Source organism: Syzygium oleosum, unplaced genomic scaffold (assembly GCF_021117445.2).
Source record: "Syzygium oleosum isolate NSW1041296 unplaced genomic scaffold, Sole_v2.1 Sole_v2.06, whole genome shotgun sequence".
Lineage (NCBI taxonomy): Eukaryota > Viridiplantae > Streptophyta > Magnoliopsida > Myrtales > Myrtaceae > Syzygium > Syzygium oleosum.
The window spans coordinates 12,824,218-12,847,058 of NW_026607490.1; the positions used below are offsets into that span (position 1 = coordinate 12,824,218).

The 22,841-nt window shown below is 44.9% G+C and overlaps 4 protein-coding genes and 1 pseudogene across 6 annotated transcripts; 1 reads left to right on the forward strand and 4 right to left on the reverse strand.

Annotated features, from left to right (window-relative positions):
* Nucleotides 1-2,873: 2,873 nt before the first annotated feature.
* Nucleotides 2,874-4,271, reverse strand: LOC115682913 (phylloplanin-like). Its single transcript, XM_030607279.2, has 2 exons — nucleotides 4,018-4,271; nucleotides 2,874-3,392 (listed from the first exon to the last, which is right to left on the reverse strand). Exons 1-2 carry the CDS (start codon nucleotides 4,214-4,216, stop codon nucleotides 3,115-3,117), a joined length of 477 nt encoding a protein of 158 aa, XP_030463139.1. The 5' UTR covers nucleotides 4,217-4,271; the 3' UTR covers nucleotides 2,874-3,114.
* A 2,682-nt stretch (nucleotides 4,272-6,953) lies between these two features.
* On the forward strand, nucleotides 6,954-8,782 carry LOC115682909 (probable 3-ketoacyl-CoA synthase 21). 2 transcript variants are annotated; one of them, XM_056312650.1, is made up of 2 exons: nucleotides 6,954-7,270; nucleotides 7,354-8,782. In XM_056312650.1, the coding sequence occupies exons 1-2, from the start codon at nucleotides 7,215-7,217 to the stop codon at nucleotides 8,540-8,542; spliced, it is 1,245 nt and encodes a 414-aa protein (XP_056168625.1). In that variant the 5' UTR covers nucleotides 6,954-7,214; the 3' UTR covers nucleotides 8,543-8,782. The 2 variants fall into 2 exon arrangements, with proteins under 2 accessions (XP_056168625.1, XP_030463129.2); XM_030607269.2 differs by having other exon boundaries at nucleotides 6,955-8,782.
* A 27-nt stretch (nucleotides 8,783-8,809) lies between these two features.
* Nucleotides 8,810-10,649, reverse strand: LOC115682916 (60S ribosomal protein L22-2-like). The gene is made up of 3 exons (XM_030607281.2): nucleotides 10,510-10,649; nucleotides 10,134-10,426; nucleotides 8,810-9,126 (listed from the first exon to the last, which is right to left on the reverse strand). The coding sequence occupies exons 2-3, from the start codon at nucleotides 10,376-10,378 to the stop codon at nucleotides 8,982-8,984; spliced, it is 390 nt and encodes a 129-aa protein (XP_030463141.2). The 5' UTR covers nucleotides 10,379-10,426; nucleotides 10,510-10,649; the 3' UTR covers nucleotides 8,810-8,981.
* Nucleotides 10,650-11,453: 804 nt separating this feature from the next.
* LOC115682906 (uncharacterized) lies at nucleotides 11,454-15,615 on the reverse strand. 2 transcript variants are annotated; one of them, XM_056312638.1, is made up of 9 exons: nucleotides 15,597-15,615; nucleotides 14,899-15,029; nucleotides 14,738-14,799; nucleotides 14,192-14,304; nucleotides 14,006-14,108; nucleotides 12,922-13,149; nucleotides 12,622-12,840; nucleotides 12,212-12,472; nucleotides 11,454-12,104 (listed from the first exon to the last, which is right to left on the reverse strand). In XM_056312638.1, exons 2-9 carry the CDS (start codon nucleotides 15,002-15,004, stop codon nucleotides 11,802-11,804), a joined length of 1,395 nt encoding a protein of 464 aa, XP_056168613.1. In that variant the 5' UTR covers nucleotides 15,005-15,029; nucleotides 15,597-15,615; the 3' UTR covers nucleotides 11,454-11,801. The 2 variants fall into 2 exon arrangements, with proteins under 2 accessions (XP_056168613.1, XP_030463127.2); XM_030607267.2 differs by lacking the exon at nucleotides 15,597-15,615 and having other exon boundaries at nucleotides 14,899-15,402.
* Nucleotides 15,616-17,959: 2,344 nt separating this feature from the next.
* On the reverse strand, nucleotides 17,960-21,406 carry LOC115682908 (UDP-glucuronic acid decarboxylase 4-like; annotated as a pseudogene).
* Nucleotides 21,407-22,841: the final 1,435 nt, after the last annotated feature.

The window sequence follows — 22,841 nt, forward strand, 5'->3', positions numbered from 1 at the left end:
AGGCATGAGTTGCGTAAGAGTTGCATAACCTTTCGATCGGCAGCAACTCAGGTCGATGAGTGTAGTGAATGGGGTGGAGGTTCGAGAGTCGGGGTCGCTCGACTGAGAAAGAACACCGATCTTCGTCCCCTCGAGCCATTGCCGATCCCCATTAAAGGACCATGTTAATCTTTACCTTTATCGTCATCAGATGTAATTGATTAACCTATAGAATTCTCGAAGATGTATGGAAAGCAATCGAATTTGTTGTTACTAATTCCATCTCAAAACTCCAACCGGATTGGGTTGACAAGTCATTAATAAAACAAGCATGAAATGTCAAATTCGATATGAATTGCTCATTGAATTTTCTCTCTTTTCTTCTTTTTTTTTTTGGTTGGCCAAAAAAACCTGGAATTGAATAGAAAGAAAGAAGGGAAGTGAAAATGTGGATCCCGTGTATCATTATGATCCAAGAAAGGGACTGGTGATGATGCTTGGAAAGTTTTGGAAGGATGGAGATGGCGACGGAAGACGGAGTGAAGTACAACGTGGAAAAGAAAAAAGGACGGGGTCAAATAAAAGCTCGGGGGACCACCCCCCAACCCCCACCCCATAAAATGTGGAGAAATTATTTCATCAATTTAGGATGTGTAAAAGAGAAAACTTAGGCATTGATATTTCCATGAAAGGACAGTGGATGCATAAATGTTTGTTCTTGAACTTAAATTAATGATCTGGCAAAAGAAAAAGATCTTCAATTAATGGTCTGGCAAAAAAAAATTGAACATGTTGTTATAATTTATGGATTAAATTGAACATATACCAAAAGTCCAAGGACTACATTGAACAAATGAAAAGTTTAAGGATAATATTACATATTGACAAAGAAAAGTAAAATGTGGGCGAAATGCTCTAAATAGCCGGGCCTTTACTCTGCGTTTGTGACCTCAGATTAAAAAACGTTTTTTGTTTAAAGATCTGAATGTGATTAATGTTAAATAAAATAAAAACATATCTCAAACGATAAATAAATGAAATAATACGAATTTTGTAGGTAAACTTTTCTTTTTCGTTTTCTTTTTTAAATTCACACACAAATCTACAAAAGCTCTCATGTATCGAAATAGATGTGTTTGTGAATATGTGGACTACCTACACCTGAATAAAAAGACCCTATGAAGCTTTACTGTTCCCTGGGATTGGCTTGGCTTTGGGCCTTTCTTGCGCAACTTAGGTAGAAGGCGAAGAAGGCCTCCTTTTGGGATGGCCCGAGCCATAAGTGAGATGAAGAACTAGAATTCTAACCTTGTGTCATGACCTACGGGTCAAGGAATAGTCTTAGGTAAACAGTTTTTATGGGGCATAGGTCTCCCAAAAGGTAATGGAGGTGTGTGCAAAGGTTTCCTCGAGCCGGACAGAGATTGGTTCTACCAACTCCAACTTGTCAAAACTCGATAGTATAAACGATAGTTGAAAAAAGTTGACATCCATGGCGAGCTTGCACACGGCCATGAAAGCTCAGGGCTTGCCGTCACTCGCGCTCATGGTTGCTGAGGCTGTGCAAGGTTGCTCTCGAGCTGTGGAGGACCGAGATAGGCCACACCAGCCTCCGTGACGGAGCTTGGCCATGGCAATCATGGCCTTATATTTGAGCTTGACAGTGATCACGACAGTCGCCGTAGGAGTGACGATGACATGCGCGGCGGCGAGTGGGAGATCGACCGTGGGTCTCCGTGTCTAAGCCTATGTGGGGGAAAGAGAGAGAGAGTGAGAAAGAGGGTAAAATGAAAGATGGATGCTAACCTAGGAGTACTAATCCTAGAATCTCTGTAATATTTCCGAGGTCATGTGTCCTATCAAGTTCATGAGAAGAATCACAACCGAGCCTACCATGTCCTAATGATCTTGTCCCTGATAAACTTCATCACCAACATGCTCTCTGGATTGAGAAATCAGAGAATATGATACGTGAATCACACATGTTCTAATGTGATGAGTTCGCACGACCAGATAGGACAGTAGAGCAAGAAATAGGTTGGAGTTGTCGATAATAATGCACATTGAAATCTTTGCTTTGTGGTATAATGCGAAGATAATCGAGTCATTATATCTTGCATCTTCTCGTCGTCCCTCTAATCGGGGTTTAGCAGTTTCTCGTCAAGTCATGATGTTATATCGCGCGAAAGAATGCGCAACGCCGTTTACCCTTCTAGTTCGGGTTATAATTGCTGCCAAAGATGAAGATCTCGCATGGAGAAGATGATGTTAGTCGGTAATTTGCTCCCGAAACTTTCGGGATAGCAACTTGGACCGCCCAAACCGGTACCGGACCGGACCGGACCGGACCGACGAGTTTGGTCCGGTTCTCGGGACTATCGGTCCGGTTCCGGTTCCTAAAAGCGGACCGGTTTCGGCGGTCCGGTTCCCGGTTCCAAGGGAACCGGACCGGACGACCGACTATTTAATATATATTTTTGTTATTTTTTCTTTAAAAAATTAATAAAATGTGAACTAAACTCTAAGTGAACTTCATTATCATAAATTCATTGATAAAAAATAGTAAAATGTGAATTAAACTCTAAGTGGACTTCATTGACATAAATTTATTGACAAAAATTAGTAAAATATGAACCAAACCTTAAGTGTTTGACAAAAAAAAAACCCTAAACTCTAAGTAACCGGTTCCATTGGACCGGACCGGAACTCAAATACGGACCGACGGTCCGCGGTTCCCAAAATTAGGAACCGGTTCTCTCGGTCCGGTTCCCGGTTCCACCTTAGAACCGGACCGGACCGGGAACCGCTCACCCCTACCCGAAAGGCCTGTTGCTGCACAAACGTTTTCGAGATCAAGAAATCTACTAGAGGAGGACAATGAGATGACAAGTATCCATTGAAAAGTAGTTGTATTTTGTTGTCGACTATATGCTGCGGGAGATTATAAATCATTGCGATACACGATCCGGAAAATCATCTAATACTTAAGGAAGCATCATTTTGCTAAATGCCTCCTTTTAATTCAACATACGCCACATTCATAAACATGACCTTATTTGCTTACATATGGTATCACATATTGTTATAGTCATCCGAAAAAGCTCGGGTCGGGTCTGATTTGCATGCCCATACAGCTCAGCCGATGAGATTGAACCCAGTAGGAACGATGTTGGCAATGCTGAGGAGTCCCTGGAGCGTGTTTCCGACAAACTGCAATGCTGACTGGAGTACTCCGGTGATGGGCAAGCTTGAGTTGCAGCTCGAGAGAGGAGTTGGGACCTCCAATTGGCAAGTGTTGAGTACTGTGGAGAGGATGTATTGGAGAGGGTCCAACAGAATAGAGAAAACACCATTCTGATTTGTGGTTGCGGAGGACACCACATTGCCTCCGCACTTAAGTTGTACCACTGCATCTGCAATTGCATATAATAGAATGGGCAAGGACAAAACTATTCAGCGAAGAAAATTTTATTTGTTTTGGATCAAATCCATCTCGAAGGACATACGATTATCGCAAAAAAGTAAAATAATGACGCAAACTTGAAGAAACCATCGATTTTTCTTCTTTTGGCACTTGAATGAGCAGAGCTAAAACACTGCATATGCGGAGTACACGACAGATAACAGGTTTGTTGGCTCGCAGCAGAGGTTGTGCAAGAACACGATTCAATTAATCAAATTCGAGAATTTCATGTGACATCTACACCAGAGCCATGCACATTGTACTGGTTATCCCAAATCTTTTCCTCGTTGCCAATGCATTCATTTGAATAACTTGGATTGCTAATAGAGCTTGTCTATGCAGAATGCAATAGGCGACATGAAAGACGGTTAACTAGATTTGGACACTCAGTTAACTAGACGATATTGTACAGGGCACGAATCCGATATAAGCAAATTGTGCAGTTTGCAAAAGGTTTGGACCTCGTAAATATGAGGTACAGGAACTGGGATTCGCTAGCAACGCAACTCGACTATGTAGCATGCAAATGTGGGGCGGCAATAGAATTGTATTGATTCACAAGAGGAGTGACTTACTAGGGAAAACCGGAATTGTGCCATTTTTGAGTGAAGTGGTGCTACTGAGAAGGCACGGCACGATCCCATTGATCCGAATCAGGCCAAGGAGGGAACCAATGAGTCCTCCTAGTCCTCCTAATTGTGCCTGAGCCATTGGGGCACCCACCACAAGCACCCCAACAATGAGTGACATCAGGAAAAGTGATTTCAGAGTCATTATCGGAAGTGATTATTGGAAGAGCTCTGTGAAGTGCGTAGGTGGACTTGTTCAAGTAGTGAAGTGAGTGTATGTTGCAAGATACCGGTGGGTTTGCAGTCATTTTATAGGGGCCGGAAAGGCCCAACTTGCTGCAGCATTTTCTGAATGTGCCGCTCTCTCTCTCTCTCTCTCTAATACACGCGTGCATGCGCAAACAAACACGCAGAAGACATATGAGTCTGCCTTGGAGAGTGTAGTTTTGGATGAGCCACGCGCAAGTTGAAGAAGAGTATGACCACAGAAAGCTCAACCAAGAAGAACTGGACTAGCTATACATGTTGCTGTCCTAGTTATGTCCAAATATAGAGTGGTCTTGATGTTAGAAAAATGACACTGATATTCTCAAATTACCCACAAGATTTCCGTCGATTGCGAGTATGTATCTATTAACAAAGGATCAAAGCTTAATTCATACATAGCAGCATTACCATAGTTTACAAGTGTTGTTTGGAACCAAGCTAACAATCAGTATCTATGAGTACTCCAAGAAGTGCCTAAATTCAGGTCATGTTGATCAAATAAATTGCGTCATTGGGGTACCACAGAGATTTCCTTGGCCAACAGAGAGGAGTTGAATAAGATGAAAACTGTGGTGTGAAAAGAATCGCTTAAGCTCATTGTATAATCTTTGCAGAACAAGTCCGTCGCAATCTACAATTATAATCTACTACCTCAACTTGACGGGGAATAAGACATGGGCGGTCCCATATGATCTTTTACACTATGATCGACTCAGTTTATCGCGTCCACTACAGAACAATATGTCCAGTACTTGAAGTTCCATATATGGCTTGTTTGGTCAAAATATTTGCATAAACCTACATTGAGCGTGCTCATTGATGTGGGCTTCACTCTATCTTGTCCACTCAGTCTCCACCTACACAGCACACAAACAAAACAGTACAAGCATGCTTCCATTCATGCGTGTATAACTGTAATGATCATTGTTCAATGCGAATCGTTGATTTGACTGAGATGAGATGAAAAGATGCTTTTTGTCTTCTTCTCTCGCATAACCTCTTCACAGTTGGATTTCATGCTCAGAATTTCTTTCTTTAAATGGCCCCGTGTATGTCTAGTACTTGAAGTTCCATATATGGCTTGTTTGGTCAAAATATTTGCATAAACCTACATTGAGCGTGCTCATTGATGTGGGCTTCACTCTATCTTGTCCACTCAGTCTCCACCTACACAGCACACAAACAAAACAGTACAAGCATGCTTCCATTCATGCGTGTATAACTGTAATGATCATTGTTCAATGCGAATCGTTGATTTGACTGAGATGAAAAAGATGCTTTTTGTCTTCTTCTCTCGCATAACCTCTTCACAGTTGGATTTCATGCTCAGAATTTCTTTCTTTAAATGGCCCCGTGTTTGTTACTTTGCAAGTTGTTACAAACCCAAGTTGATGACTGAGATTCTCAGCAAGTCCTTAATTTCGGGGATGAGTTCAATTTAACTATTCCAATAGAAAGGAAGGGTATGAAAATTAGTCCTGCTCCTAACCCTCTGCAATTTTTTCTCTTAGTTCAAAGGAAATGGTGTTGAATGCAGGTCCAGGAATTCTACTCTAAACTTGCCGCATTCAAATCATTGATTTGTCTGACCAAAATAAATCATTGAGTTGCAGAAATTTCGGAGTTCTTGATAGAAGGACTTGCTTCGAGCAAAGGGCATTGAAGAGAACAATTTGCCGTGATAATTGACAATGATCCTATTGCTGTGGTCCTTCTGGCATGAGAACTCACAAAAACAAACAACACATAGAAGGTGGTCACTGTTGCACGCTAGGATGGTCTATCACATTGTGTGAACCTACGCAAAATCTCGTCAGCATCCTTCATCATCTGGACCTAGAAGATTGCTGTTATAACATGGACTCTATAATCGATGTCAAGTCCAAAAATTAGCATACGGAGCTTCAACTTACTAAAATGCAGTAAATAAGAAATCATGTCGAGTCGCTGCTATGAATGCGTCGCATTCTTCTAGTCAGTGATCAAGAGCATATAAGCTCAGTTTCGGCAAATAATCAAGTTTCCGCGACCGTTAAGCACTCAATGCACCTCAAGAACTTGGATAGACTATGGAGAGGTCTTTGAGAATATTGGATTTTGTTTGCTTGAGAGGAAAGCAGCAGTAAAGAGAATCTCTCTTCTGCTCTCTCTCTAACGTTAGGTTCCCCCTTAGTCAGGTGAACTGACAAAGAGGCTATGAAATAGCAGTAGTCTTGTCTGCATTCGTCTAATGTTTAAATGTAGAAAGCCGGATGTGCTTGTTCTTTTGCCAGTGTGACAAACATAGTCGAAGACATTGCAGAAAAACGCGCAGGATTCACATAATTTGCTGTCGATCAGGCACAAATGTGAGTCCAACTATTTCTCGAAGCGAAAATGACATGGCCGAGTAAATAATTGAGTCTTTATTGTTTTTAGTTCTGAGAAAGAGAGAGATCTCCCATCTTAAGCCTTTCCTTTTTTCTGACCTTCATTCTTGCAATGTAAAACTGAGCATGGAGATAAGGCACTTGTGGTTGCGTGCATAGTTGCCATGACATCTCGAGCGACGACGTATTCCCGATCTCTTATGAATGATTTGCTCGCGGCCAAGATGGTTTGTTCAAACATCACCAATACAAAAAACGTGTTATGACTCTCGCTCATGATAGTAGAGATATCTATTCCATAAAGCAAAAGATTCCTTTCCATGCACTAACAACGTTTGTAACCAACAAGCCTACTTGCCGTGACAAATTTGATTTCTCAGGACAAAGCACCAAAATGGTGTTTCAGTTCCCAGTTCCATATGACAGAATTTCCAATGAACAGGGCAAATCACCTCCCTCAATCCTTTGATGTCCTTCTCTTCAGAGCCTCCATACCCTAATCCATCCCCCTGCAAGAGCTGAATCATTTCAAGTTTTTGCACTTCATGGCCATGGCATCGTTGAGACATGTCCTCGGTTTACTGGGGTTCGTTCTCGCATTCGCCCATCGCCATTTTCCGCTGGCGATGCTCGGTCTTGTGGCTATATTCTTCCTCGTAAGTAAAAGGAAAGCCTCGGTCTATTTACTGGACTTCAATTGCTACAGGCCGCCCGATTCTTTCCGGCTACCTAAGTGCATGTTCCAGGAGCATCTCTTTCTCGACGAGAAGGTCGATCAGAAAAGCAAAGCTTTCCTAAGCAAGATCTTCGAGAAGGCAGGGTTCAGCGAAGAGACCAGCATTCCCCCATCGATTACCGAGTTACCCATAAAGAGATCGCTCTCTTCTGCCCTAGAGGAAGCCGAGACAGTCATTTTCTCGGTCGTTCATGGCTTGCTGAGCAAGAACAACGTTAGCCCTAGAAGCATAGACATATTGATTTGCAACAGTACCATGTTTTGTCCCACGCCGTCTCTAACTGCTATGGTGGTGAACGAGTTCGGAATGAGGAGCAATATCCAAAGCTATAACCTCTCCGGCATGGGGTGCAGCGCCGGTGTCGTGTCGGTAGGCCTAGCACAAGACCTGTTGAGGGTTCACAAGAACTCCTTGGCTCTTATCATAAGCACTGAAATTCTCAACATGAACTGGTACAAGGGTAAGAACACATCCATGTTGATAACCAATTGTCTCTTCCGAATGGGGAGCGCGGCCCTGCTCATGTCAAGCCGAGATCAAGACAAGAAGGCGGCCAAGTACGAGCTTCAACACCTCGTCCGGACGACCAGAGCTCACGACGATCAATCTTACGCATGTGTGTACCAGGATGTCGACTCCGAGGACGAAATTGGGGTGTCGATATCCAAGAGCATTGTGAATGTCGCCGGGGACGCACTAAAGGCAAACGTGGCTTCCTTGGGCCCTCTGGTTTTGCCTTACACGGAGCAGTGCCGATACGCATGGTCCATCATCAAGCGAAAGCTCGGCACTGGGAGAAAAACGGAAATTTACGTACCGAACTTCAGGAGAGCTTTTGAGCACTTCTGCATACATGCCGGAGGGAAATCCGTCATAGATGCCATCGGAAAGAACTTGAAGTTGGGTGAAGAAGCTCTGGAAGCATCGAAGATGACTCTATACAAGTTTGGGAACACCTCAGCTTCTTCCATCTGGTACGAGCTTGCTTACACAGAAGCAAAAGGGAGAGTGAAAGTGGGGGATAGGATATGGCAGATCGCCTTAGGGAGTGGGTTTAAGTGCAATAGTGCTGTGTGGAGGTGCATAAACCCTGAAGGATCACAGGGAGCCAAAGTGTGGGAAGGCAAAATGGAGGCAGACGGAGTTGACGCGCCGTAGATCTGATGAGAGAAGCCGGTTCGACCTCGACGAGTTTTCAGACATAAGCTTGCAGTTCTATTTCTGAATAAGTTATCTCCAGGAAGATGCAAATTTTATCTTAAGATCAACCAGAGTAATGTGTATCATTGTAACCATTCTTCAATCTCAGCAGGGTAAATTATAAGCCCTCTGCTCTTAGCTCAGACGTATTTTCCATTCAGATCTCCAGCATACTCTAAGTGGCATATTTCATCATAAGGTGTTTATGTCCCAAGCTCAACAATGTTGGAACTCAAAACTCTATTTCGATTCATAGTGAAAGGACAAGGAAAATCTGTTTGCAATCCGAAAGCCAGAGTTACAACCAAAACCCAATAAGAACATAGAAATGTCGGAAAACGGCGAACGAAATCTTTTGAGCAAGCGAATCATGATATTCTAATATGGAAGCACATTCTTAATCTTCCTCCTCTCCCTCGTTCTCAGCAATGTTGAAGTACCTAAGCTCATAGACGCTGCGGTCCTTGTTTGAAGCAATCACGCGGAGCCAATCCCGGACATTATGTTTCTTCAAGTACTTCTTTGTCAGGTACTTAAGGTACCTAATAGATGCAAACACGATGATCAGTGACAAATCTAAAGTTAAAACTGAAGCAATTCAAGGCAAATGCCGGAGAAATCTTCAAATTCACAAAGTATAGCACATCAAGCATTTGCTCATACCATATCAGATGGGGCTACCTAGGGTATAGTGAACAAAAAAATTATGAAGACTCGAGTTTCAACATTCCACATGGGCAATCTTGTGTTGATCAGAGACTTAAGCCTAGGTAACTTGTTTAGCTGACCCTTGACCTTAACTGGTATCGACCCTAGGCAGAATTAAAAGTCGCTTTCTACAGATTTTACAGGGCAGCATCGACACCGGCTTCAGATGCTGAACTTTTCAAAGCAAGAACTATACCATAGAAGTACGTTTCACTCAACCATCAGTTTTGTCATGCAAACCCCAAAACCTCTCAAACTGTATCCATTTCACATACGATCATCCACCAGCATTTAAGGCCCGGATAAACCATACGCGTAAGCTACACGATTTTGCACAAAGATTCGCCGCAGTGCAATATGCAACAGTTTACGAACATGACGTGCCGAAATCCCACCACAACAACAGACTCGCCGTGAATCACACGACGTAAACAACCACCCACCCGCTCGCTGGCAGAGGGACGGCAGGAGTGCCGCCTAGGCGCCTAGTCCCAGTAAGGCACACAGAAAAATCCAGACTCCAGCTGGAAACAGCAATTCATACACCCAAGAGCAGCTACAGATTAACTCAAAAAGCAATCTTTTGCCAAAAATCGCGACTAACGAAAGCGAAAACACGCAGCATCTTCACACATCGCGACACGATCAAGCACATTAAAACCCTAAAAGCTCTTTCCAATTTCCAAAGAAAAAGCACCGCAATTCAACAAGGGCATCCCTAGGCACTCTCTATAACCGCAGCTCCGTGCACACGAAGCAGCAGCAGAAGCAGCAGCAGCATCGCATCACCACAAGCGCAAGAACTAGCTCGATAAAAGGGAGGATCGATTCTGGGGAGTACCGCTTGGAGAAGTCGTTGGTGGAGGTGACGGTGATCTTGGACTTGTCGCGGGAGACGGTGACGGAGTCGCCGAGGGCGCCAGCCTTGCCGTCGACCTTGATGCGCTCCTGCAGGAACTTCTCGAGGGAGGCGATGTCCATGATCTTGTCCTCCACCGGCTTCGCGCAGTCGATCACGAACGTCGCCCCCTTCTTCTTCACCGCCTTGGCGCCGCCGCCGCCGCCCGAGCTCCCTCCTCTGCTCATCCTCTCCGACCGGAACCTCGGACTACACACCTCTTCACCTTACGCCTCCTGCGACCGCACCGAGCCAAAGGGTGAGTGAGAAAGCGTCCCAAAACGCACAGAGAGAAGGGAACACAGAGAGAGAGAGAGACCTTGGGAGCGAGCTGCCTGGTCTGGTGTGGTCTGGTGATGGCGTGCCGCTGAGAATCGCACGAGGAGAAGAAGAAGAAGGGAGGAAAGCTAGGGTTTTAGGCGCCTCGTTGGTGGGCCTGGCGAGTTTTGGGTTGGGCCGGACCAGTTGATTTGGGCCTGATGATGTTTCTGAAAAAGAGGGAATGGATTAATAAAATAAAGTGAAGGTGGCCATTTGCCTTTGAAGATTTTCATTAGTGTCCTTTTCACTTTGAAACGTATTATTTTAGTATAAATAAGGGATTTAGAGTTGACCATTTTGGATAGTTCTCCATCGAGTTCGACTCATTTTAATCACCGGAGTTTCGTTAAAAGGGTGCCGACGATTTTCTTATGATAAAAAGAATCTCTGTAAATTTATAACTTATAACCCACCAATCCTAAATAAATATATCATTAGAAGGAATCCCTTTCGATCCTGGTGGTATGAAATTATTGCGTTCGTTAAAATCCTCTTTTATCTTTTGTTTGTAAGAGAGGACCGCAAGAGTTCCGCTCCCACTGGACACGCATACACGGGCATCCGCGAGGCGTTCTTGCCCCTATGTCGCCAACAAGCCGAAAATGGCCCCCCTTTTCTTTATGTCTGAGCAAAAAACAAAAAGAAACATGTTTCGTTGGCAGGTGTCGTGCCCGTCGAGCGATGATTTCATGGGACGGCAACGGTTCTCCATGTCATCAGAAGCGGCGGCACGAAGAGCGAGCAGGAGCCGGCATGCGAGCTTTGGCAAGCCGCTTTTCGGAGATCAAACATCCGTGCCGAGCAAGCTCAGGTGCACATGTAGATCGAACAACCGACAGATGAACATTTGAGGATTTCTGACCAGTAAGTGACCTGAGGAAGAGAGACATACAATGTTTCAATCCAGAAGAGCCGGGGATGATCCAGCGTTACACGATGGCATAATCAAAGAAGACCAAATCATCTCAATGAACATACAACTTGTGAGCCTCATCGAGCGTGATTTTATGAAAGAATTGAGCCACATTCGCCCAGAAAGGAGTGTGTATCCGACCCCCCTCGACAGGGGATATTGTCAACAAAAATCGCTTTGATTCCCGAACGAGTAAGAAAAGAATCACACAGCAATAGCAATAAAGGAGTTCCAGATAAATGTTTTCTCCTCCATCTGACGAAAATTGTACCCAGCAATTCTCTGCCTTCCCACATCCTTTTTAAACTCTTCACCAGACGACTCTGTTCACAAATCTATCTCTCTCGCGTTTCGAATCTTTCGACGTAACAATTCGCTCAAAATTGTGCCGGTGGGACATCAAGCGTCATTCCGGCCTGGATCTGGCCCCACCCGATCAGGCGCCAGTGGCTTTCGACTCGCCGGCTGAGGGCGATCTTCTCGCCTTTGCTCGTGCACACTGGAGAAGTGAGCTGCAGCTTGGCCAAATCGTTCTTCACGGCGATGACACGGGCGCCGGTCGACATGGAGCCGATGTTCAACATGAGGATCTCTCCCTTGGCCAGCTTCGACACCTTTCCTTGCCTCTCTGATCCGATTGTCCTGACACCTAGAAGTCGTCGCAGAAGGAAGAAATTCACCTGCAAAACAGATGGAGGTGAAATTATGAAGCCGGAAATACCCAGGCAAAATGACCCGCATTAAACAGGGAGCGTCACAGCAAAATAGCATCCGTCCAATGTTATACCTCAAGCTCAACGAAGATCTCGGGGAGCGATCCAACCTCCCCAAGAACCTGACCCACCAATCTATCAGCTCTGGTCAAGGTAGGGTCCATGGTAGTACCAACTCCAATGAGACCTCCAGGCACAGCAAACTGGAGCTCATTCTGCTCTGCAAACAGGGATACTATTCTGGAGTATATTGGTGTACAGCGAGTATTACCACTTGCATCTTTAACAACAATTCCTGGACGAACTTCAATCATCTGATTTACTTTCAAAACGCCCTAGAAGAACCCATTGCACAGAGAGAGAGATTAGTGCCTCGTGAACGTGAGATAGAATAGCTATGAGGCAACTTCACATGTTGCACTGAAATTAAGAGCACAAGTACTATTCATGCATAAGGAGAAAAATTAGCAAATGAAAAACATACTCTGAGAATACTTCCACCAGCCACGCCACCTCTTATCTCATCAACCTCAAAACCAGGCTTATTGACATCGAAAGATCGAATCACAATCATATTTGGAGGAGAGATAAAGTTCCTCTCCGGAATGGGAATCTTTTTCACAATGTACTCACAAACAACATCAATGTTGTATTTTAGCTGGGCGGAAATTGGGACAACCGGTGCACCATCAGCTACAGTTCCCTGGAGGCAAAATTATGCGCTTGCAAGTCAGACTACTGACAGGAGGTTATTGTACATTGAGGGCGTAATTAGACGACTTACCTGAATAAATTTCTGAATTGCTTCGTGCTGGTTGATAGCTACGTTTTCCTGTATCAGATCAATCTTGTTTTGCAAGATTATAATATGTTGGAGGCGCATAATTTCAACAGCAGCCAGATGTTCAGAAGTTTGCGGTTGGGGACAGCTCTCATTTGCAGCAATGAGCAGCAATGCACCATCCATAATAGCTGCTCCATTAAGCATAGTAGCCATGAGAATATCGTGACCCTATCAACACGAGTACACAAAAGGTAACAGTTATAGGGAATGAAAGGACATAAAAAGAAAGAATATCCACATGCTTATTCCGCAAATTCCTATTCGTGCTATATCTAGGCAAACTTAAAACCATAGTCTATACAGTCTTGAACATAATTAATTTGTTGGAATTTTCCTTTTACTGCTTTATCAGTACCACCTTAATGCCACATACAACAACCATGTACTCTAGTCTTAATAATGTGTGATGCATATCATGCAATTTAGAGGTAAAGCAAATGCAGACAAGTGAAGACAAAAGGAACAGTCCAAGATGCTATAAATGGTTACATGCTGCTTCGTGAGTACCGCCTAAACATTATATATGGCTACATACTAGTCTGGCTCTACTAACACGCAGTGCATATCGATGCCACTTAGAGGTAAATTACAGGACAGGCAAAGCAAAGGCAGACAAGTAATGGCGAGTAGAAGAGTCCAAGATGCGACAAAATGAATATGTGATTCTAGGTGCATCTCCTTTATTAAAAACGATGTGCTTAGCATGAGCTATTAAGATGAAGAAACTTAGAAACCATACGGCAGAAAAGCGCAGCACCAAACTAGCTGACGTAACTATTACACTGGATTTCGAAGAACTTGTGCCTATGCTACTCATTTAGACTCAAGAAATTACATGCTCCTGCTAAACATGCCATGCAGGATCAACGTTCGAAGAAAAAACTTCCATATTTCAGAACACAATAAAGGCAAGGCTTAAGTTAATGTTTACCTAATTCGACCTACAGTGAAACACACTATCTTAATTGAGCGTGACACCATAAGAAATATCAGACCACTAACATGTGGGAGGTGGGGGACTTACAGGACAATCTACAAAGGAGACATGTCTGAGGAGCTTCATTCGGCAATTTTCAAACCCAGGTACATCACACATAGGACTATCTTCTTTTCCACTTCCATATGCTCTGGAAAAACACAATAAAAGTATAAGCAATTAGAAGCATATTGTGAGGAGTAAAAACTAAAACATATCCTGGAATCAACGTACTTGTAGCACATAGGCCGAGGACACCGTTCATCTTCGCATTTGTAAATCTTTGCATTGGCATATCCAAGCTTAATTGTGATGTTTCTCTCTAGCTCGTTTTTGAAACGAACAGTCTGTGAATACAAAGCATCCAACATCAAGCACATCCCAAATAAAGGATCTACCGACTAGTAGAAGTAATTAACCTATGAAAAAGTAAGAAAACCCTATTACAACACAGAGAGCATCCAACTCAGCATTAACATTATTGCAGTCAACACCAGTTACCCTTCAAAGGTAAAGCTTACTTCTTTCTTTACTTCAAAGAATAACCAACATACCACAACATGAACACATGGAGTGAAGATGTCTTGCATTTAATGGTAATGAGGCACATGGCTTCTGTCACAAATTACTCCAGTTTACAAACATTTCTCAACCATGTTGTGTTTCACATGGTAAGTGAGACGGTTAGTGAAACTCCAGAGGGCAAGTGTAAGTATTCCCAGACTAACAAGTATCACATAAAGGGGGGATGGTGGAGAAAGATACAGCAAGTACACTCACCTGGACACCAGAAATAGCTTTAACAACCGTCGACTTCCCATGCGCCACATGGCCAATCGTACCTGAGGACAATAACATATGTTCCATCAATATCGCGGTGAAGAAAAACGCGAGAAGCTATCACTAACAGGAAGCATAAAAATACAGGCACAAATAGCTACCAATGTTAATCGTGGCCTGGCGGGATATAACTTCAGGAGAGAGTGGATGCAACTTCGTCACATCCAATTTACTCAGGTCCTGCTCCATCAAGCCCTTCCTCGACATCTTCGCCGGCACCCAAAAAACAACCCTCTGCCTCAAAAGAAAAGAAAGCATCAAGGAACCGCAAGAACCAAACCCAGGAAAAGACAAAAAACCTCACTAACATCCGGTCAACCAGTACGACCCAACGCAGGCGTAACCATAAGGTCGACATCCATCCCACAAAAGACAGCCACGGTTCAAATCTACACAAACAACCCAGCAGTCCCAAAGCCAACTCCCTCAATCGACCCAAGAACCCAAACGACACGCAAAACGCGAGCGAAGCCTCAAAATGATCTCTTTCGATAATCTGCTATCCACCCGGGATTCTCACGACGGCGGCACCGGCGAAGATACAAGCTCATTCGAGCTCAGCTACGGATTCCCCGAACCTCTGCCGAAACCCCAGAAACGCGCGCGCGCGTCCTCCGGCCAAACCGGAGAACCCACAACGCGGCATAGGAGAAGCAGCACCATCTGCGAAAGCTGTTTGGTTCCCGATTCGCAGGAGAGATTCCGGGAGGCGGCGGATTCGAAACCCGCGAGCACGGCGAATCGGGGAGGACGGAACGGGGAGAGCGGGAAGGGAAGGGGAAGGGGGGAGAGGGGTTACCTGCTGCGCTCCTCGGCTTGCGACGAATCCACCGGGGAGAGAGAAGGCTGTGCGGTGGCGGTGTTGCAGAGAGAGCAGAAGGAAGGAAGGAAGGAGACGGAGGAGGAGGAGGAGGTTTTAGGGATTGAAAGAGCGTCGTATCAATGCCATGCGATGGCAGCGGGGGGAGGGCCGGGATCCGGTGGGCCGACAGGGTTTTTGGAAATGGGGTCTGCCTTGGGCTTCACGGGCCCGACCCGAATTGGCGATGCCATGCCCGGTCGATTGTCACATGGGTCTTCTGCTATTTTAAGAGGGGGTTTGGATGATAAAAAGTAGGGGCGAGCAAAACGGACCGCCGGGACCGGAAACCGCTCGGCCGGTGGGGTCCTGTTCCCGGAAGCGTCGGTCCGGTTCCTGGTTCCTAAAAGTGAAATTGGTGTCCGGGCGGTCCGGTTTTCCGGTTCCCGGTTCCAAGAGGGAACCGGACCGGACCGACTATATATACGTTTTTCTATTTTTTTTATTTTTTCAAAAGATTAGTAAAATGCGAACTAAACTCACGTACAACATTTTCCTCTTATTGTCGCATCACAATGACTCTTCACTCATCGTCTCTTCCGTCAATATGTTGTAATTTTTCACTCTCTCTCGTTGTGGTAGGAAAAAAATAAAATAGTGACTAGTTCCATTGGACCGGATCGGAACCGTGGTCCGGTCCAATTCTCGGTCCTAAGACCAACTAGTCCAATCCACGATTCTCAAAATTGGAAACCGGTCCTCCCGGTCCAAGAACCGATCACGCCTAGTAAAAAGAAGGGTAGAAGCCCACTGATAACCCTAAATTACGTTTACTATGACTCAAACTTGGGTCTATGTGGTATATTTATCCTCCGTCAAAGAACCGTTAAAAATTTGCCTACATTGATGCCAGAAAGCAAAATGTATTGATATGGCGCCGAAGTGGCTTAAACGAAATAAAAACGATGTTGTTTTGACTGAAAAATCATCTAATGGAATATTGACGGCGAGTAAATGTGTCATATGTGTATAAGTTTGAGGTTTTTTATGTCACAAGAAAAAACTTATGGTAAATATATCATAGTGGGTATAATTTGAGGCTTTTTATGTTACAAGAAAAAAATTTAAGGTAAATATGTCACAGTGAGCATAGTTTAGAATTTTTGATGTCACGAAAAAGAATTCAGGATAAATGTGTCACGGTGTGTATGGTTTGAGGGTTTTTTCTGACTTTTTTCCCTAATAAGAAAATGAGAGTTTCGAAATTCAAACGGAAATATTAGTCGAACTACAAATCACGTGTCAGTTTGTAGCCCGTCAGCCGTTCGATCGGCGCATTAATTCTTCCTTTTCTTATTGCAGATCGAGTGACGAAGAGGGATTTTAGCTTTGCCTTTGAAGGACCACATCGTCCACAATAGAACGAGCAAAGGATAAAGAACAACCATCCGAAGTCTCCCCCACGTAATATGTTATAATTTTAAATAATAAATCACGTTTTCATCTGCATTACTTATTCCAATTGCATCGGGCTGTGTTTGTTAAGAGCTGTCTCAACAGCAAAGTCGATCGCAAAAGCCGTACGTTGTTAAGCTCCAATGTGATTCTCGACTTTTTCATTTTTTGTTTCGAGAAGCCGACACCACCACTAGATTAGCCGCCCTCAAAATGAACCATATCTGATAGACGCTGCCTCACACACCGCCCCGCTCGCTAATCCACCAAGCCCAATGCCATTCAGTGTCGTTGGAGAAACAAGTTTTTGTGGCACTTTTTGATATTGTTCAAACTCAGTTGACTTCTTTTAATTAACTTTGAATTTATGGGAGGATGTTAGAGATATTTATATATTTTCTAGATATATTTAAGATATTTCCTCTTATTTTCAATATCTGTTTTGATTATGCATATTTAATTTGATTTCCTTAGATAGTCATCTATTAAAGCCTATAAATAGGCTCTCCATATTCTCTTTTCCAAGAATCTCTAACATAATGAATGAACAAGGGGCATACAAATCGGGCGGAAACGACTAAGTTTGCGACCACCACATAATGGTAAATCCCATCCATGCTCATATACTATAGTACAAATCAATAATTCGTAATTGAGCTGCTAAACTCCATTCTTGAGTCATCTAATAATTGCAGTTGACATTGATTTCTTTGCAACATTTTCCCACCCATCAAAGCTTCAATCGTTGCATGCATTGACCATACGAGTAACCATAGCAAGAAGCATATAGAGAAGTGAGCATTTGCGATGGAAGAGAAACTATGCAACTTGTCATACCACCAAGAAAAGGAAAAACCATCTGAACATCCATAAGTCTCACACCCATCATTCACCTAGTATTACCATGAAGACCGTGATGTTTATTCCTCTAGGCTTATGCTCCTTCCTCTCGAGGTCTCGATGCCGGAGATGCCGTAACCCTAGAAGCGCTCTGCAACTAACATCCGATCCCTTTATTATCCTCTTCTATGTTTCGAAGAACGGGGAATGGACGTTCTCCCGGTTCTCCGATTGCATGCTATATAAAATGTGTATCCACTATGCGGTTGTATGATCACTCCGATGTGGTGGCGGCGGAATTGTAGGCCGCGTTGCTCTTCTGGTCGCCGAAGATGCGCTGCCGGAAGTCGGAGACCATGAGCGGGAGGCCCTGGCGGAGCGAGATCGTGGGCTCCCAGCCCAGGAGCTCCTTGGCCTTGGAGATGTCGGGCTTCCTCTTGTGGGGATCATCGGCGGTGTTCGGCCTGAACTCTATTCTCGCATTCGGGTCTATCGTCTCCTGTACCACCTGCACTTGAATATAACACGCTGACCAATTCGAAAGTTCATCGGGCATAAAATCAATGAAATGTGCTCGAGGATCAACTCGGGCAGCATAGGCTAAGAAACTCTAGTTGTAAAGCCTAGTCCGGCCCGATTAGACCCACCCAACTCACTTGAAAAATACTATGTATTTCGTGTCTAGATAAGTGGGTTTGAGCAACAAGTTAGGCTCGAATTGAAGGATAGGCTCGGGCTTGCCAGTTAATCACCTCTTTGACATGACAAGGACAAATTTTGAAAATCGATAAAATTGAAGAACGAATTATCAGAGGATGGGTACTTAATTCTAAGCATGCAAATTGATTTTACCTTGGCAAGTTCGAGCATGGTGAATTCGCCGGGATTTCCGAGATTGAAGGGACCGACATGTTCGCCTTCCATCAGCCTCATCAGACCCTCCACCTGACCGCAGAACATAATCAGATAGATGGCTAATCCTAATGCTAAAAGTTCCCACATGATGTAACTCGATGACGGTAGACGAAGAAGCTGGCTCGTACCAGGTCGGAAACATACTGGAAACTCCTGGTTTGCTTCCCATCGCCGTAAACGGTCAACGGCTCTTTCCGCAAAGCCTGTTTCGATTACGAATATCACATTATGAGAAGAAATTTATGTACCTACAACCCAATTTGCATCGTGGCTATACTGGTTTTGCACAGCTCTTTGCGCCAGGAAAAAAGAGAGACGGTACCTGGGCGACAAAATTGCTCACGACGCGACCGTCGTCGAGGCACATACGAGGTCCGTAGGTGTTGAAGATCCGAGCAATTCTCACCTGCATACGGCTTTCGACTGACACTTCGATTCCATGTACCAATTGCAGTAAACTTCTTTCAATGGATTGATTTGTGTACCTCAATTCCTAGACCTCTGTGATAGTCCATGGTCAGAGTCTCCGCCGTGCGCTTTCCCTCGTCGTAACAACTCCTCACACCTGCCACCATCCAAATATCCATATGAACAGATTGATTCATGATATGGTGCAGATTAATGGTGAGGGAGAAATTGCTCAGCAAGACCAAATTGCCAATGTGACAGGATCAATCATTTACAAAGTCTATGGTATGAATCTCCTAGCTTTTTTCCATTCTTCTGGCATGGTAATCTCTATTTTCCTGATTGTTGAATTGGTTCGAGTCTAGTCAATAAACTTTCTGTATCATAGTAATTAATGCACCCTCCAATTTCTAAAGATGCTCACTTGGTTGCGAAGGGTGGATCTACAGGTGGGCTTAAAATCAAATGCACCCGGCACCTAAACATTGTCTGAGGAAGCTCACATGGGTTCCATTCGATCGAACCTTATCTAGATGTTCGATGCACGAGAGTGGGGTGGTCCTTTGTTAGAAGTGATCATTGGGCGGGCCAAGGTCCGAAGGTCGGGCCTAACATATTGTCCAAGCCCGCCCATAATATAAAATTCACGTACAAAACCTTGGATCGGACCGGGTTGGACCCATGCCAAGTGCGAGTGGCCGGGCTTTAATCATCGCCCAGCCCCCGCCCATTCGCTTTTCGGGCCTCTAGGGCCGCCCCACCCATCGATCACCTCTAGTTTACGACGGCGGGATGAAATCTAGGTCTCACATGGATCTCACATAATGGACAAAATATAGGCATCTGATGTGGTCAATCCCAAGCCAACATAAACCCGATGAAGAGCCTAGACCTAATCATGCACCTAATGGCCAATAATCTGTACACATTTTATAGAGAAAGAGAGAGAGAGGAAGAGAGGAGAGAGAGACTGACCGATGGGGTTGACGTTACCCCAGTAGGTCTCCACCTGGGGATGCTGAAGGGGGTCGCCGTAAACCTCGCTGGTGCTGGTGAGCAAGAAACGCGCCCCGACCCTCTTCGCCAACCCCAACATGTTCAGCGTTCCCACCACATTTGTCTTGTGATGATCATCACTTCGTATTAAGGAAACCAGACCATTACCAGTAGTTGACCATCACCAAGACATTATTTTAATCCTCGTCGCTTTCGTACATTCTAAGGAAAATTCAAAGTACTTAGGATTTGGTCCCCTTATTAACCATCTAATAAAAGAACTTCTTGGATGGCTTCCAAGATATCACTTAGATAAACTCTTACCATTTGAAGGAATGAATAACTCTGTTCTGGTGTTGATGTACCAATCTAGATCTCATTCTCAGGCATATCATGCTGCATTAGGGTTGCAGTTAAAAGAATAATAATGAATGGTAGAAAGGATATGATGGTCTTGACGGGGTTGAACTTGTAGTGGACAGGGGAGGCCGGGCAGGCGAGGTGGTAGATCTGGTCGACCTCGAGGAGGATGGGCTCGACCACGTCGTGGCGGATGAGCTCGAACCGGGTGTTCCCGAAGTGGTGCGCCACGTTCTCCTTCCGCCCCGTGAAGAAGTTGTCCACCACGATCACGCTGTCCCCCCTCGCGATCAGCCGGTCCACGAGGTGGCTCCCCACGAACCCGGCCCCGCCCGTCACCACGATCCTCAGCCCTTTCCTCTTGAGCCCCAGGGGGACCTTCCCTCCCGCGTTCATGCTGCCCAGGTGGCGCGTCCCCATCGCCAGGCTCGTGCCCGCCACATCGTCCTCCTCGGGGGCCGCCTCGTACAGGATGCGGCGGTGGGACAGCTCGGAGGCCGCAACGTGCGGATGCTGCAGCGGCAGAGGAGAGTGCTTGGGGAAGACCGCGTGGAAGAAGAGGGTGGCGATGCCGATGCCCACGAACACGAAGAAGACGCGGTGCAGCGCGGCGGCGACGAGGCGGGAGCGAGACGGCGGCGACGTCGATGCCGTTCCGGGAGAGAGAGCGGCGGCGGCGGAGGAGGTGGGTGAGGCTGATGGGATTGGTTTCGGTGAGTGAGCTCGGAAGCCATGCCTCGTTTCCCTTTGCTCTCTATGGGAAGAAGATCTCGGGCTGTGTCTTTCGCGTTTGTCTGTGTGTCTCTGTGTCGATCAAAGAGAGAGATTTGAATGGTTCAAGAGAGAGAAAGAGGAGAGGGGAGTGAAATTCGTGCATGAATTGTAGGCGAAGAGTCGCTCAAGAACGCGTGTAAGACTGCTTCGTTCGCGCTCTCTCTCTCTCTCTCTCTCGAGAGCAAACCAGAGATCAACAAAAACAAAAAGAAATTAACGTTGATCCCACTTTATTTGCAGTTTACTGCTCTGCCAAAATATCAATAATTAATAATAATTAAGGAAATGCCAAACCCTCATGCACAAAAGGAAGAAGACCCATTTTTTTGTTATTAAATTATACAACTATTATTATATTTTTTTGGGGTTTGGGGGGGGGAGTGGATGCATGAGAGAATTCTTGACTAGTGACAGTTTTATGTGGGGGAAGCAACATCGCACCGTTCCCACTTTTCATGTCGCATCACATGTGGGCTTCCATCTTGGGACCTCATGGCTCTAGTTCTAATAAGCTTTGTCAGGTTCATCGAGCTGCACAAAGTTCCTACCTTTAGGACTATATAATAAGCGCATCTGTAACAATTTCTGTTTTGTCGTTTACGACGATCGAGCGGTCGCAGCGATGGTACACGAGATCTGTGATAACTTTGCGGAGCATTTCATGAATCCGGGGCGGTTCGTCTATCGAAGATGGGCTTTCTGAAGAAAAGGCTGCAAGCGCGATAAGGACAGTGTTTTTTTTTTTTTCTTTTTTCCTTGGGACAAAACCTGTGGCTTTGTTGAGCAGTTCCCTTTCTTTGAATACAGCGAGGATTCAACCCAAGGAGCTAGCTTTGTGTCGGGTGCAAGTTGCGTACTAAGATTTTCTCCCATTTCAAGATCTCTCGCGCCTTTCTTTCGTGTGTAGTCCACACATCATGATGATTCATGACCAGTGCGTACGACCCGAACAAATCATTAAAAAAAAAGGAGCAATTCATGACCAGTGACAATGACCCACTTTGCCACGTAGGAAGCACCGTTGGGTCTCTCTATAGTCCTGGTCCGAGAGAAAAACTATGGTAACAACGTTGCGTGCGTTGGTCTCACATACACCGGAATCATTCGATAATAACTCGGTTGAAAATGGCGACAAAGTCGCCCTTTGATTGGCCAAAAAAGTTCTCTTTCCATGGCGGCAGGATAGGCTGGGAAGTGGGAACCAGTCATGGCCTCTGAGGAAAACAGATGATGTTGCTCTTGTTAGGTGTTGATCTCTTTCAATCGATTCTTACTTTTTTTTATGTTACTTGATGGTCGGCAGGTTTGGAGAAAATGGCACGTCCATGAGGGAAGGGGCAAGCAAAACTAGTGAAGGTGATGACCTTTTTCTGTTTTGGGGGTTCGTTTTTTAGCGCACAATGATAGCAGACATGCCACCAATCGTGCAGGATTAAACAAGGAAATTTCATGGTACTTGCATGGGGGAGTCCAAAGGAGTGTAGGAATCTAATCAAA

What these genes read in the sequence shown, in the direction of transcription:
- LOC115682913 (XM_030607279.2), bottom strand. Translation starts at nt 4,216, where the DNA reads ATGACTCTGAAATCACTTTTCCTGATGTCACTCATTGTTGGGGTGCTT. An exon ending in CACAATTCCGGTTTTCCCTA is followed by an intron (nt 3,393 to 4,017) that starts GTAAGTCACTCC and finishes ATGCAATTGCAG; the next exon opens with ATGCAGTGGTACAACTTAAG.
- LOC115682916 (XM_030607281.2), bottom strand. Translation starts at nt 10,378, where the DNA reads ATGAGCAGAGGAGGGAGCTCGGGCGGCGGCGGCGGCGCCAAGGCGGTG. An exon ending in ACCAACGACTTCTCCAAGCG is followed by an intron (nt 9,127 to 10,133) that starts GTACTCCCCAGA and finishes TGCATCTATTAG; the next exon opens with GTACCTTAAGTACCTGACAA.
- LOC115682909 (XM_030607269.2), top strand. Translation starts at nt 7,193, where the DNA reads ATGGCCATGGCATCGTTGAGACATGTCCTCGGTTTACTGGGGTTCGTT.
- LOC115682906 (XM_030607267.2), bottom strand. Translation starts at nt 15,055, where the DNA reads ATGCTTTCTTTTCTTTTGAGGCAGAGGGTTGTTTTTTGGGTGCCGGCG. An exon ending in CCAGGCCACGATTAACATTG is followed by an intron (nt 14,800 to 14,898) that starts GTAGCTATTTGT and finishes TATTGTCCTCAG; the next exon opens with GTACGATTGGCCATGTGGCG. An exon ending in TCTCCTTTGTAGATTGTCCT is followed by an intron (nt 13,150 to 14,005) that starts GTAAGTCCCCCA and finishes TCGTGTTGATAG; the next exon opens with GGTCACGATATTCTCATGGC.